A 17,032-nucleotide genomic window follows, 5' to 3' on the forward strand; every position below is an offset into this window, starting at 1 on the left:
CACTGTAGAATATAAATTTCTGTGACGAACCCCGCCCCCTGAGTTTAATCAAGCAGAATATGCTTAATTTCCATGACTTAAATAACTACGCACAGTGTTATAATATACATACGTATATGCATAATTCCTATGGCCATATTCTTTCTCTTTGTGTAGGGTGAAAATGTATGTATTTATGTACAATCATTTTAATAGTTTATCGCAACAAAGCGTGTCACTTATTTGAATAATAGATTTATTAAATATTTCACTGAACAGTTTGTTAAATATATTTGAACACGATGCATTTGATTCACATTTGGTTAGTTGGTTTGTTTCAAATGTGGTTTTTCACAAAAGTAAGTATATTGCGAAACAAACTGCCTATTTTACATTAAATTTTGTTAAAAATATTGTTATTATTATTAATTAAATTATTTTCGTTTTCAGAGTAGTTGTGGTGAAGTCTATATCAAATTCACAAAATTAGAATGCGACCCAAATCCTAAATATTTTTATAATCATACCTGCCGCTTGAAAGCGATCAATCGTTACAAAACCATTGCTACTATGAAAACTTTAATCAAAGATGTTTTAAGAAATGTGTCAGTAAGTATATGTATGTATGTCTAAGGCGCAGATGGTTACTGATTGGTAACTATATGAAGAGTAACCATGGACAAACCATATCTGATTTAAATGGTGTGAGATTTGTGAACGAATTCCATTGAGCACCCAATGTGTTTAATCTACCGTAGTTTTGTACTCTAACCAATGGCTTTGCTATTTTTTAATAAGATTATATGTATATATTAATGTATTCATATTCATATACCCTTACTAATTTTTATTTATGCTAAATTGCAAACTAATTGCTATAATTTAGTACAGAACACTTTTTCTATTTTGTTTTATTTTATTATTTTTTTATACAATTTTTTTGTATTCTATTTCCAGGTAAATATCGTCTTATACGCTCGCAATGACGTTCAAGTATTTCGGCCACTTTTGGTGAATTTCACTGCCAATATTTGCGAATTTCTTGATAAGAAACACTCCAATATCTATATGGGAATTTTTATGAAATTTTTGAGTCAATATTCCAATGTCAATCACTCCTGCCCATATACAGTACTACAACACTGTCCCATACAAAAAAACAAAAAATGGTTAAATAAATGTTATTATTTTTTCTTTGCAGGGATATCTTATTATGGATAATCTATATATTGATAACAGCCATCAGTTAATTACTAAAGTACTTACGAATTTCCTTAATACATATTATAAGATTGTATTGCATTTTTATGAGGACTATCCCAAGGACTATATTGGTAAGGTGTCCTATTATTTAGAAGTGATTGAAACCAAGAAATCAAAGAAAATCTAAAATAATTTTAGAAAGGAAAAATTAAATAAACATTTTAATTAAATAAAAATTTAATTTATGAATCTTCTAAAAAGTGCCTAAAAATTTTAAACGTTAATAACTTCGAAACGATTTGAGTTTATTTAACAATTCCAAAAATAATTTTATAGGGTGATATTGTTAGCAGTGTTTCTATTCAAAAAAAAGTGCAAAAAATTTTGTTTTACACCCTTAATTTTTGTCTCTACCAGGTCAAGGACTAGTCTAGTATGGGGCAAGCCTGGCTAATATTAGACTTGCCATATATCACTAAATTTCTTGTACGTACTCTAGACATAACCTTTAATGATTATTCATAGTCATTTGTCGGAAAATAACTTTAAAAACTCGAAATTTCGAGCCAAATTGCCTTATTTGGATCATGTCAAAATAACGCCAATTATTTCTGTTGGAATCAATGACATTTATTCCACAATTCTGATTACTAGTATGGCATAAAACGACCACAATTTGGTAATTACGAGGGCTGCACGAAAACTATCTGGCCTAGGTGCCATTTGAATTTTTTTGGACAGTTTGACAGTTTTTAGCCTATACGTACACAGGGCAGTTTGTCATACGACCTTGTGTTGTGTTGTTTACAGTGACATGAAAAAATCACTTTGCAAAAAAAAATGTAGTTTGCTTGTGGACATTTTCGTCCGATAATTTTTCACAACTTTCGACGTGGATAATCACAGCAAGAGTGCATCGATTAAATTAAATCTTTGTATGTCGATAAAGGACCACCCTATAGCATTATAAAAAATCTGGTTTAATAAATTCAATCGGGTGCCACCGTGGTGCAATGGTATACACACCCGCCTTGCACACATAAGGTCGTGGGCCAGGCAACATCAAAACACTTTTCAACGGTGGCAAACGATAGTCAGACTATCGATAGTTTGCCAGCTCTTTGGTGCAAAGAAATTGTGAATAATAACGATCGTTGTGCTTCAAACGACGTTTATAAGATCATCACAGACGACGAATTCGTAACCTATGTTTAGGAGTCCGAAACAAAACAAGAATCGACCGTTTGGGTCTTCGAAAGCGAGCAAAATCCAATTGTTCATGTAAGCACTTCGAAGCAAATGGTTAATTCTAACTTAGAATTAATTCTTTCTTGACGAATTTTACATACTACTTACTTAGTTAGCTGGCCCATTACAGAACATTTGTTCTATAGGCCGAACTAATTCCTCTCTATTTGTTGCTTTGCACTCTGGAATACCGCGCCTTTTCATATCATCATCCACTTGTTTGCGCCATCTATTCCTTGGCCTGCCAATTCTGCGTGCACCGCCATGTGGCATATATTCATACACCTTTTTAGCGGGTTCATCATCGCTCCTTCTTATGATATGGCCTAGCCAACGCAATCGCTGCATCTCGATACGTTTAACTATATTGATGTCGTTGTATAGCAGATACAGCTCGTGGTTCATGCGACGTCGATATTCACCGTCAACGCAGATTGGTCCGTAGATCTTTCGAAGAATTTTTCTCTCAAACACAACAAGCACTGCCATGTCTGCTTGCGCAAGTACCCAGGCTTCGGAGCCATACATCAGCACGGGTAGTATCAGTGTTTTGTAGAGCGTTATTTTTGTTTGACGAGATGTGGCTTTGTTTTTAAACTGCTTACTTAAACCAAAGTAGCATCTGTTGGCCAATACAATTCTTCTTTTTATTTATTCACACGAAAGGCTGTCTCCTTGTCTGAAACCTCTTTTGGTACCAAACTCTTCCGAGAGGTTCTTTCCTATTTTAACTGAGGACCTCGTGTCAGTTAAAGTCATTTTACAAAGCCGGATGAGCTTTGCGGGAATACCAAATTCAGACATGGCTTGGAATACCTTTGAACGCAGCGGGCTGTCGAAGGCTGCTTTATAATCGACAAAAAGGTGGTAGGTGTCGATCTGCATCTCTTGGGTCTTCTCCAGGATTTGCCGCAGGGTAAATATCTGGTCAATGGTGGACTTGCCAGGTCTAAAGCCGCATTGGTATGGTCCAATTATCTCGTTGACCATAGGCTTTAGTCGTTCGCACAATATCCCGTTCGCACAATATGCCCCTATAGTTAGAGCATACAGTCTTATCTCCCTTCTTGTGGACGGGGCACAGAATACTCAGGTTCCAATCGTCGGGTACTCGTTCTTTCTGCCAGATGGTGCTAACTAGCTGATGAATACACCTTATCAGCGTGTCGCCTCCAGTTTTGAACAGCTCGGCTGGTAAGCCATCGGCTCCTGCTGCCTTATTATTCTTCAGCCGATTTATTGCTGTCTTTACCTCATCTTGGCTGGGCCGTTTACATTCAATACCACCTTCTGGGATTGGATACCAACAGGTTTGAAAATTGCTCTTTCCATATCCTGAGCACACTATCTGTATCAGTTACCAAATTACCTTGCTGGTCTCTACAGGAGAATGTGCCTGTACCAAAGCCATCAGTTTGATGCTTGACTCTTTGGTAGAATTTTCGGACTTCATTCTGGCTCCTGTACATCTCGATTTTTTCACACTCCCGCTTTTCCATCTCTCTCTTTTTCCTGCGGAAAAGACGTTTCTCCTCTCTCCTTTTCTCCCTGTATCTCTCTCGTGCGCTACGCGTTGCTACGGATTGTAAAGTAGCCTTATATGCCGCATTTTTCTCTTCGGTGGCAGCGCGACACTCCTCATCATACCATGGATTCCTTGGTGGAGGTCTCTGGTATCCAAGTATGGATTTTGCGGCTGTTAGCATGGAGTGGGCAATGCTTTGCCATTGCGCTGATATGTTATCGGGATGAGGAGTGATTTGATTAAGCAATTGGGCTAGTTGAGTGGAATATGCTGTGGCTATCTGTTGTGATTGCAGCTTACCGATGTCTAACTTTGGTGTTGTGTCTGTTCGTACTTTGTTTGCTACGTTTAAGCGGGTGCGTACCTTTGCTGCAACAAGGTAGTGGTCCGAATCAATGTTTGCGCCTCGGAACGATCGTACATCCAACACGCTCGATGAATGTCTTCCATCTATCACAACATGATCAATTTGGTTTCTTGTTTTCTGATCTGGAGACAGCCAGGTGCCCTTATGAATATCGAGATGATTAAATCTGGTACTGCTAACTACCATGTTTTTTGCAGCTGCAAAGTCTATCAGCCTCATACCATTGTCAGATGTTTCACTGTGGAGACTGAATTTCCCGACTGTTGGGCCAAAAATATTCTCCTTTCCAATTTTGGCATTAAAATCGCCTAGAATGATTTTAATGTCATGGGCAGGGCAACGGTCATATGTTTCTTCTAAGCGCTCGTAAAATATATATTTGGTCTGTTCGTCCTTTTCTTCAGTGGGAGCATGAGCGCAAATAAAGCTGATGTTGAAGAATTTAGCTTTTATTCGAATTGCAGCAAGTCTTTCATTCACTGGGGTGAAGCTGGATACCAGATGTTTTAGTCTCCGACTAACTATGAATCCACAACCAAACTCATGCTTTACGTCATGGCAGCTATAATACAGTGCGTCACCTTTAGGTGTTGTTGTGACGCCTTTCCCAATCCATCGTATTTCCTGTATGGCAGTAATATCGGTCTTGTACTTTTCAAGTACGTCTGCCAATGCGAAGACTGCACATTCTCTATAAAGAGTGCGAACATTCCAGGTGCAGATTCGCAGATCATGGTCCTTAAAACGTTTGCGGGGTTCGTCAACTTTAGAGGGGTTTGTTTTTCTTTTTTTTCGTTTTTTCATAGTAGTCTGTTTTTTCTAGGGGAGGGTTACTAACCCGACGCCCAAACCCAAGTTTTTAACGTTCTTATGGGTGAACGCGCGGCACATGTTACCTCACTACCTTTAACGGGTGGTAAAGGGCAGTTCCCCAACAACATACCCCTGACAACATAAAATTGTCGCATAGACGTGGTCCTTAAAGTAACTTCCTAAAACGTTAAAAAAAAACTGTGTTTTGAAAAAAAACTTCACGTTTGACTACATGATTTCAGTACATTATTTAGAAACCACCTTCGGTGAACATAAAATCAATGGAACAATATTCATTTTTCAAACTCAGGACTTTATCTCAGCGACGTCCTTACATAATTTCAGATTTTGTACGCATTTAAAAACTCCTTACCTAAACAAAAACATTGACCCTTATACAAAAATTTGGAATTCAAATCCAATCCGTTTATACAATTCCAAAGTGGTACCAAATGTAATACTTTTCCTACACATAGGTTTAAGTTTCAAAAAAGAACCTATTTATATCCCAACTATATCCCAATCGCACTTTACTTTTCGAGCTTTATCTGTTCCCCTAAAACAAATTATTGAACTATTTAGAACTTCTCGTATAAATAAAAATCAAAAACTACTAACTAACAACTCTATCCATTCTCTTAAACTCAAATTGTACTAAATTTTGAACCATATAATACACTTCGTAAACTTATGATTCGAATTTCCAAAAATCCTTTGGAACATCTTTCTTACTCTTCATTAGTAACCCTCGTTCCAAACTTCAGGATTCCAGCTCAAATTCAATATGTCCTAAATTTAGTACTTTTCGTAAACTTATGGTTTGAATGTACAAAAACATATTTGTTGCTCTTCATCAGAGACCCTCTTTCCAAATGACAGGATTCCTGCTCTATACGTTAACCCAAATCCAAATTGTACTACATTTAGTACCATTTAGAACTTTTCGATCTTTGGCCCATCTTTGTTACTTTTCATCACTGAGCGCATTCCAAATTTCAGGATTCCAGCTCTATTCTATCACCCAAATCCAAATTGTACTAAATTTAGTACTATTTAGTACTTTCGGTCTATCTTTTGGTCTATCGTAGTTTCTCTCCATCAGAGGCCCTCATTTAAAATTCAGGACTCCAGCTCTATCCGTTCACCCAAATCCAAATTGTACTAAATTTAGTACTTTTCGACCTTTGGTCCATCCTTGTTACTCTTCAGGAGTGACCCTTATTACAAATTTCACGGTTCCAGCTATTCGTTCACCCAAATCCAAATTGTACTAAATTTAGTACCTTTCGTACACTTATAGTTCGAATTTTCAAAAACCCTACGGTAATTCTTTGTTATTCTTCATCAATGACCCTAACACCAAATTTCAGAATTCCAGCTCTATCCGTTCGCCCAAATCCACTTTTTACTAAATTTAGTACCATTTAGTACACATTAGTACGAGTTCCCAAACCACCCTATTTTAATCCACTACACTCCAACAGTAACCTGATCCCAAATTTCAGGGATCCTATTCTATCCTTTGTTCTAAATTTAGTACCATTTAGTATTTTTGGTACCCGTAAGTACAATTATCCCAAACTTCCTCCATCCTACAATCCAATAGTAATCTTAATTCCAAATTTCTGCATTCCACGTGTCTCTGTTCACCCAAATCCAAATTGTACCAAATTTAGTACCATTTCGTACTTTCCTACCCATAAGTACGAATATACAAAATTTCCGCTATCCTACAATCCAACAGTAATCTTAATTCTAAATTTCTGCATTCAACGTGTCTCCGTTCACCCGAATATAAATTGTTCCAAATTTAGTACCATTTAGTAATTTTCGTACCCATAAGTACTAATGTCTAAAACTTAATTTATCCTACAATCCAACAATAATCTTAATTCCAAATTTCAGTATTCCACCTGTCTCTGTCCACCCAAATCATAATTTTACCCAGCTTAGTACCATTTAGTACTTTTCGTACTCATAAGTACGATTTTCCGAAACTACATTAATCCTACACTCTAAGAGTAATCTTAATTCCAAATTTCAGGTTTCAAGCTATATCTGTTTACCCAAATCCATGTTGTAGTAAATTTAGTACCATTTAGTACTTTTCGTACACATAAGTACGAATTTCCTAAACCATTTCCTTATATCAACACCACCACTCAACCTTGTTTCCCATACCAAATTTCAAGATTCTAGCTGTATCCATTCAAAATATACAATTGGTACTAAATTTAGTAAATTTTAGTACCTTTCATACACTTGTATTTCCAAAAACCCTTTGGTACACCTTTCAAGGTCTCCATCAGTTACCCTCATTCCAAATTTCAGAATTCTAGCTCTTACCGTTTGCCTGATACAAAGGGTACCATATTTAGTACCATTAAGTACTTTTCGTACACATAAGTACGATTTTCCAAAACTACCCACATTTCGTTTTCAACAGTAGTCTGAATTCCAAATTTCAGGTTTCCAGCTCTATCCGTTCACCCAAATACAAATTGTACTAAATTTAGTACCATTTAGTACTTTTCGTACGAGTGCGTATTTCCCAAACCATTTCCGTTTTTAAACAACACTTTCCAACCTTGTTTTCCATACCGAATTTCAAGATTCTAGCTATACCCGATCAAAATATACAATTGGTACTAAATTTGGTAACTTTTAGTACACTTCGACGTCGAATTTCCAAAAACCCTTTGGTACATCCTTCTAACTTTCCATCAGTGACACTCATGCAAAATTTCAGAATTCTAGCTCTTCCCGTTTGTCTAATACCATATTTAGTACCTTTTAGTACTTTTCGTACACTTCTAGGTCGAATTTCCAAAAACCCAGCCTTATCTCACCCCTACACACTAACAGCAACCTACACCCAAAATTTCAACTTTCTAGATATGTAACATATAAATCGTATCTATATCCAAATCTTAACCGATTTCGATATAATTTGGCACATTTATTTCTAGACCGAATTCAGACACACATTCCAAATTTCATCAAAATCGGAAATATATAGCCTGTTTGGTGCAGCAAATATGTGAAATCGGGCGAAAATATATATGGGAGCTATATCCAAATCTGAACCGATTTTCACCAAAAGCAATTGCGTTCTCCTATGGCTAAAAAAATTGTAGTCCCAATTTTCAGCTGAATCGGACAAAAAATGCGACCTGTACGTTGCGAACAAAAATACATGGACAGACGGACGGACATGCATAAATCGACTCAGAAAGTGATTATATGTATATCCCCAAATGTAACTATGGGTCTATTTCGTTTACTTTTGTATGTTACATACAAATGCACAAAGACATAATACCCCTTACCACAGTGTGGTGTAGGGTATAAAAAAGGCGTGGTCAACGATTTTCGTCGCCAGATGTTGCTGTAAAAGCGTTCAAAAACCATGTTTTGGAGGTGTCTAAATCGGAGTGGAAAAAGGGATTCAACAATTGGTTTGAGCGTATGAAGAAGTGTATAAATCATGCTGGAGACTACTTAAGAAAACAATAAAACTATTTTTGATGGTAAATATTCGCGTTTTCATTCTTAGGCCAGATAGTTATCGTTCAGCCCTCGTATTAATCGATTATTGTGGTGTTTTCCGTTAAAATTTTAGTATAAGGGTACTGGAATATTTTTGAATGTCATCTTAAAGACTAACTCGTTTCGAAGTTATGGACGCTTACATTGAGTAATTCAGGTCGCATAATTTTTAGTGCCACCCACTGTATTACGTACTTTTATTTCTTTGGCTATATTTCTATTTTTTATACCCTACGTTTTCCGTTTGTAACGTATTGAAGTAATATCTTGCGACCCTATAAAGTATATATATTCTTGATCAGAATAAAATTCTGAGTTGATATAGCCCTCCCGTCGGCTCATCTGCTGTAATCACTCCAGCGTCCACAATAATTGAACTATAACGCTATATTTTTGCATCAGAGTGTCTTTTTGCCATAGGCAGATCAAGTTCGAAGATGAACTATATCTACGGTGACCAATCATACTCTATTATAGAGTACATTACTCTATTTTAGGCGTACGTACTCTATTTTTTAACGTACTCTATTTGTCCTCTATTTTCATTGGGCGTACTCTATGTCCACTATTTTTGATTTGTTTTACAAATAGTTGGGAATAGTACTTCCCGTCTTCTTTTTTGGTCTGTAACTTTTCATCAAAGGGCACAAGGGCTTCTGGCTCATACACACAGATCCATGATTCGTCACCTGCAACGATCTTATAAACGTCTTTTGAAGCTCTGCTATAGCATTTTTTCGAAATGTCTTGGACCGGTCGACACGGAATCCAACAAGTCAAACACCTCTATCTTACCGTATATAACATGGCGATCTTGCATTATCTGACACAACAGCCGTTTTTGGACGCACTTCACGACATTTGTTTGTAAGCGAGCATCGGCCACGATTGAATTCTTTAAACTAGTTTTTCAGAGTGCTATATGTTGGTGCCTCATCGACATACAAAGATTTAATTTCACTCTTGTCGTGATAATTCACGTTGAATGTTGTGTGTGTTTTTTTTCAATCAATGTAAACAACGTAACACATGGTCGTACGACATACCGTACTGAGTACGTTTATGCTAAAAATGTCAAACTTTTCAATAGATATATCAAATGACGCCTGGTAGTAGTAGCCCACGTACATGTACTCTATTTTTATCAAAAAATTGGTCACCGTAGCCTATATCGGCCCAAGCTTTGGTGTAGCCCCCATATAACGGTACCTCCAAATTTTCGGTATTTTGAGTATTTTAGCTGCACATTTTAAGCAAAATAGCTGTAATTTGTTCTCTGTGGCAAGCAACTTCTCCACCAAAATTGCCCGATTTTTAGTCACATTTTCAAACCGAATCAGCTATAATTTGACAATCCTTTCCTCCAAAAATGATGGGCATAGCTCCATGCTTTGGTATAGCCCCCATATAACGGTACCACCCAATTTTCGGTATTTTGGGGATTTTAGCTACAATTTGTAACCGAACTAGCTGTAATTCAACATTTGATATTCTTAATGGTCACGAAACTTCTCCACCAAAAACCGTCAACATAGATCCATGTTTTTGTATAACGGTATTTTGAGGATTTTAGCTACAATTTGTAACCGAACTAGCTGTAATTCGACGTTTGAGGCTCTAAGTGGTAACGAAACTTCTCCACCAAAAATTTTCAACATAGGTCCATGTGTTGGTAAGCTCCCATGTAACGATACCTCCCTATTTTCGGTATTTTGAGGATTTTAGCCTCAATTTTTAACCGAACTAGTTGTGTTTTAATATTTGAGGTGCCCAGTGGCCACGAAACTTCTCCACTAAAAATCGCCAATACAGGTTCATATTTTTGTATAGCCCCCATATAAAGGTACCTTCCGATATTCGGTATTTTGATGATTTTGGCAACAATTTTTAACCATACTAGCTGTAATTCCACATTTAAGGTTCTCAGTGGTCACGAAACTTCTCCACCAAAAATCGCCAATATAGTTCTATGCTCTGGTATAGCCCCCATATAACGGTACCTCCTAATTTTTGGTATTTTGAGGATTTTAGCTACAAATTTTAACCAAACTAGCTATAATTTGACATTTAAGGTTTCTAGTGATCAACAAACTTTTCCTCCAAAAATTATGGGCATAGGTCCATGTTTGAGGTTCTAAGTGGTCACGAAAGTGCTCCACCAAAAATGGCCAAAATACTTGTATGTCCATATTTTGGTATAGCCCCTATATAATACGTTACCTCACAATATTCGGTATCATATTTTGGTATCGCTCCCATATAACAGTACCTCCGATTTTCAGTATTTTGAGGGTCTTAGCTTCATTGTTTGATGGAACTACCAATATATTGGAGGGTATAATTAAATTTGTCATTCCGTTTGTAACACATCGAAATATACGTCGGAGACCCTATAAAGTATATATATTATTGATCAGCATAAAATTCTATCTCGATTTAACCATGTCCGTCTGTCTGTTGAAATCAAGATACAGGTTGCAATTTTAAAAAATAGAGAAACAATATTTGGTACTGACGTTTTTATTACTTGCAGGATGGTTGGTATTGAAAATGGGATATATCGGTTCACGTTTTGATAAGGCCCCCATAGAACGGTATCTCCCGATTTTCGGTATTTTTAAGGTTTTACCTAAACCGAAATGGTTGAAATTTGGTACTTAGTCTACGTTGGTGGTATAAAACTTTCCCCCAGAACTTTGTCGTAATCGGTCCATGCCTTCATATAGCCCACATAGAACGGTACCTGCCGATTTTCCGTATTTTGAAGGTTGTGGCTTCAATATTCCACCAAAATGGAATTTGGTATTTAGACTTCGTTGGGGGTACTCAAACTTTCCCTTTAAATTTGTCGGTATAGGTCCACGTCTTCATATAGGTACCTCCCGATTTTCCGTATTTTGAAGGTTGTGGCTTCAATATTCCACCAAAATAGCTGAAATTTGGTATGCAGTCTTCAATGTGATATAAAACTGTTCGCCAGAAATTTGTCTGTAAAGTTCAACGCTTTCATATTGCCCCTTTTCCGACTAAAATTCGTCGGTATAGGTCCACGTTTCGATATAGCCGCCATAGAACGATACCTCCCGATTTTCGTAATACTGAAGATTGTGACGTCAATATCCAACCGAAATGGCTGAAATTCGTTATTTAGTCTCCCAAGAGTTACAAAATATTCCAGAAGAGTATTATCGGTATAGGTCCACGTCTTCCTATATCCCCATAGAAGCGTACTGCTTGATTTTCGGTATTTTTTAAGTTTAAGTCACATTCTCTTATCGAAATATATGAAATTTGGTATTTAGTCTTCTTTGAGTCTAAAAACTTTCCGTCAGAAATTTGTCGGTATAGATCGACGTTTTGAAATAGCCCCCATAGAATGGTGCCTCACATTGTTTTACCGAAATTGCTGAAATTTAGTATTAAGTCTTCTTCATACACGAAAGTAAACTAATTATTCCATTTTACTTCAATACAACTTGTGGTGGAGGGTATAACAAGTTCGGCCCGGCCGAACTTAACGCCGTTCTTATTTGTTTGAATTTTGAGGTTCCCTGCAGTTATAAAAGAAAATGTAGTCGAAAAAATTGTTGCACCTAAAATTGTGGACAGGAAACGAAACTTATTAGTACATTTTAGTTCTGAATATTTTATGGTGGAGTGTATAAAAAGTTCGGCCTTGCGGAACTTATTGACTTTTTACTTGTTAGTCTTTTCTTCATCTGTATTTACAGTTGGGAAATCAAATAGGTTTTCAAAATAATAACATTATCAAGACTTATCTTTTCATGTCTTAGACCACATTGTGGCGTATTACACCATAGGAAGGGATATTATGGCTTTGTGCATTTGTATATAACATGCAAAAGGAAACGATATTGAGACATAGTTCCTTTTAGGGATATACATAGAATCACTTTCTGTGTCGCTTTATGCATTCCCGTCCGTCTGTTCTTCAGTTCGCAAGGTACAGGTTGCATATATTATCCGATTCAGCTAAAAATTGGGGTGGAACATTTTTTAAGCCATAGTAAGAACGCTATTGCTTTTGGTGAAAATCAGGTAAGATTTGGATATAGCTCCCATATATATGTTCGGTTGATTTAAGGTATTAAATGCACCTAACAACCTATGTACTTGTAATTTGCTATTTGAAGTTCCCAGTGGTAAAAAACGTCTCCATCAAAAAATGTGGACATTGGCCCACGTTGTCATATAGCCCCCATGTAACGCTACCTACATACTTTAAGTATTGTAAAAAAACTTCTCTAAAATTAATTATTCCATATAAATTCAGAATATTTCATGGCGAAGGATGTAAAAAGTTAAAGTTAAGTTAACTTGTTACCCACTGATACTTTCTAACGTTGCTGTGATGCGTTGATCACTTTTGCCTGTAGCCTTGACTTACTTTGGTCGACGAACCGAACGGTCAAGCAACGAATATTGTAGTAAACAACTACGAGGGGCCGTCAAATATGTAGAGAAATTAGAAGCCAATAAGTGGGTGGTCTAGCAAGTATAGTACTTTAATTCATTTAATTTAATTATATTTATAATTCAACAAAAAAGAGGGCAACAATAGAAAATGTTGGGACAAAAGAAAGCGTATCGACTTTTGTCGTCACAGTTCACAGTGTGAACTTCACATTGTACTTAACTTCGTAAATCCAGCGGATTCAAATGATCAATTTCAACAAATCTTAATAAAAGAAATAAAGACAGCAAGAACCTCTTATATAAAGATACTTGCAAAGTGCCCGCTACTTCGTATGCGTTAAATATATAAATCAAATGAACAATATATAATATAGAATGGTGGAAACATTTTGTGTACTAATACGTACCACTTTAGTTCGGTTTTTGTCGCGCCTACACATCAAGAGCAATCCACATTTTTTGAGATATTTTAATTGAGGTTCTCAGCGCAAATACGGCCTAACCCAACAACCGCCATCCTCATTTCTAGCTCTATCTGTTCCCCCAATTATAGAACTATTTAGTACTTTACATGTAAATATATATGGTAAATTTCAAATTTCCTTTACAATTACATAGAAAAAAAATTAAAAACTTTTTTGGCGAGCACATCCGCCATTTTTGGTACATGGGTTACGAAAAAAATCGTGGTTTCAAATCTGTTCGCGTTCACAAAATTGGATGCTGCACTCAAAAGTTATATGCGGTTTTACTCTCATGTAAAGAAAAAATATTTAAAAATTCCTATTGTGTTGTAATAAGAACATGTATATATGAATCGTTAGCAGCATTTGATATCTATCCGTAGATGCTACAATATTTGCTAAATTTATTTTTATTTTCGCGGAAAATCAAAAAATATTGAAGAAATCTTGGAATAAATTTTATTTATTCTAAATCAGAGGCCAAAAAGTCTCTAAAAAATAATTTAAAAATACGTACAGAATCTAGACAACGCGTAGAAAAATTTGAGACCAAAATTATAAAGATCGCGCTTATAACTTGCATATTACAGCAACAACAAAGAACGGAATCTTATTGTTGGAAATTATTTCAAAAATATATTTTTGGTTAAATACGAAAAATTTGAAAAATAAATGTTGGTAGTTATTCCATTATTTCGCTAAATTTCCATCCAAATCCTGAAGTATTTTGCTTAAACTTCTACGAAAAAAGTAATTAGTCATCGTGAAAGTATATTTGCTTTCTGTGATAAGCAATAGAAATAAGAAGTACAGAGTAATATTGAAATCACAATCAAAGAAAAAACACAAAAGTTAAAAAGCGTGTAATTCGCGAATCCGTTTAAATCAGTTGAGGTGCATGTGCTTTTCGGATACAGGGAGTCCATGTCTATCAATATGCATGGATTTTCCCATGTTTCATTCAGCGGCCAAAGTGTGCCATCAGTTGCATCTTACTATTCAAAAAACATTCAAGTGGGCAAAAATTGCGCGATGTGCATATGATTATAAGGTGCATCCGATTTCAATGGCCGCCTATTAAAAATACGTCAATATAAATTATTTTAGACAGATTCGTCAAGGACTGCGGATGTGCCACCACATCCTATTTTGGGATAAATAGGGATATTACTCCCGAATCTTTGTAATTTGTGACACCTCTTTTTGACAAATATTATAATCGCGTATAAAGGATTACATTTATGCAAAAATAATCAAAGAAAATCGCGGTTCAATTCGCGGAATTTTCAAAATATATTTTTGCAGATTTTCCTACTTTCAGGGTATCTATATCCGGCGTTTTAGTGGATGGATTCGAACGCGAAAGGTCTTATTAGATCCGGCACGTAAAAAAACTAAAATCATGCGGGGTTCAGGGGTACCTGTACGACAGTTGTAAATTTTAAAGCCAAAAAATAGGTTTTTTCAGAAAATTTACGCACCGAATTTCGGCCTTTGGGCTCCTATTACTGGGAAGCTGTAGGGAGCACACTCATGAGATATACATCGAACGACGTGGAATCGCGAGTTCTACAATCCGGTAACTAGTTTGAAAATATTATCCAGTTGCACCATATAATTATAAGAAAAATTCGAAAAACACTGAAATCAAAACTTCAAAAAGTCAGCATCGATTTTAGTGGGATGTAGTGTATATATCGAAAAGTCATGCACTAGAACCATGTTTCCCAAGGGGTATTCTTTAGTTCTTTCTTTGAGCACAGGTTTGAATTTTGTTGGTTTGGCCAGAAATCAAGAAAGAACACAAAAAAACTTGATTACTTCAACACATTTTTCCCATTTTTTTATATTACCACCAACGCAGCTTCCACGAATATTAATTGTTATGGTCCATATTATGAGATCTTGGCTAAAACACTTCAATTAATATAAATGTATCCATATTTTATAAAATATATCAACAGTTCGCGACTTATTAAATGGTGAACCTCAACTTCAACGATTGTAAAACTTTTTTGAATATTACCATATATACGAACCTCCTCCTATTATTTCAAAATTCCCATTACACAATAACAAATTGTACCAAATCCTGTGCCATTTACAACTTTTTACGTATATTTATGGCACATATTTCTTAAATCGGACGTTATAAGCAAATGATAACAATAATCTTAATTCCAAATCTCACGAATCCAGATCTATCCGTTCATCCAATACAAAATTGTACCATTTCGGAACCATTTCGTACCCCTAAGTGTACCTAATTCCACATTTTAGGATTCGAGCGCTATAATTGCACCTAAATCCTAATTGTACAAAATGTAGTACTTTTTGTAAGCATAAGTACGCATTTCTAAAACTAAGTACGCATTTCCAAAACTAACCCCAACAGTAATATTAACTCCAAAATTCAAGATTCCAGCTCTAACCGTTCGCTCAAATCCAAGTTGTAGCATATCTCAATCCTACACTCCAACAGTAATATTAATTCCAAATTTCTTGATTCCAGCTCTACCCGTTCGCTCAAATCCAAGTTGTACCAAATTTAGTACCGTTTAGTACTTTTCGTACATATAAGTACGAATTTCCAAAACTTCATCAATCCTACACCCCAACAGTAATCTTAATTCCAAACTTCAAGATTCCAGCTCTAGCCGTTTGCTCAAATCCAAATTGTACCAAATTTAGTACTTTTCGCACTCATTAGTACGAATTTCAAAAACTACTTCTATATCTCAATCCTACACTCCAACAATAATCTTAATTCCAAATTTCTTGATTCCAACTCTATCCGTTCGCTCAAATCCAAATTGTACCAAATTTAGTACTATTTAGTACTTTTCCTACCCATAACTAAAAATTTCCAAAATTTTATCAATCCTACAATTCAACAGGTATTTTAAATTCAAAATTGGGGATGGCAGCTACATCAGATCACCAAAATCCAAATTGTTCCAAATTTAGTACCATTTAGTACTTTTCGTACCCATAAGTACAAATTTTCAAAACTACCTCAGTGCTATGTTCAAACGATAACTCAAATCCAAATTTGGTTCCATTTAGTACTATTCGTATCCATAGTACGAATTTCTAAACCTACCTCTATCAACACTTCAACATCCATTTTAATTCCGAATTTCACGATTCCAAATGTATCCTATCACTGAAATCCAAATTGTACCAAATTTAGTACTATTTAGTACTTTTCCTACCCATAACTACAAATTTCCAAAACTTTATCAATCCTACACTCAAACAGTACTCCTTATTCCAAATCTCGGGTTTCCAGCTATATCCGTTCACCCAAATGCAAATTGTACCAAATTTGGTACCATTTAGTACTTTCGTACCCATGAGTACGAATTTCTACAACTACCTCAATCCTACACGCCAACAGTAATCTTAATTCCAAATTTCAGGATTACAGCTGCATCCGATCACAGT

At 35.8% G+C, this 17,032-nt stretch overlaps 1 protein-coding gene across 1 annotated transcript; it reads left to right on the plus strand.

Annotated features, from left to right (window-relative positions):
• Positions 1-259: 259 nt before the first annotated feature.
• LOC141406306 (uncharacterized) lies at positions 260-1,369 on the plus strand. Its single transcript, XM_073991561.1, has 4 exons — positions 260-338; positions 430-588; positions 937-1,110; positions 1,181-1,369. Exons 1-4 carry the CDS (start codon positions 282-284, stop codon positions 1,367-1,369), a joined length of 579 nt encoding a protein of 192 aa, XP_073847662.1. The 5' UTR covers positions 260-281.
• Positions 1,370-17,032: the final 15,663 nt, after the last annotated feature.

Source organism: Musca autumnalis, unplaced genomic scaffold (assembly GCF_047663935.1).
Source record: "Musca autumnalis isolate F117 unplaced genomic scaffold, ASM4766393v1 scaffold_5, whole genome shotgun sequence".
NCBI classification, from domain to species: domain Eukaryota; kingdom Metazoa; phylum Arthropoda; class Insecta; order Diptera; family Muscidae; genus Musca; species Musca autumnalis.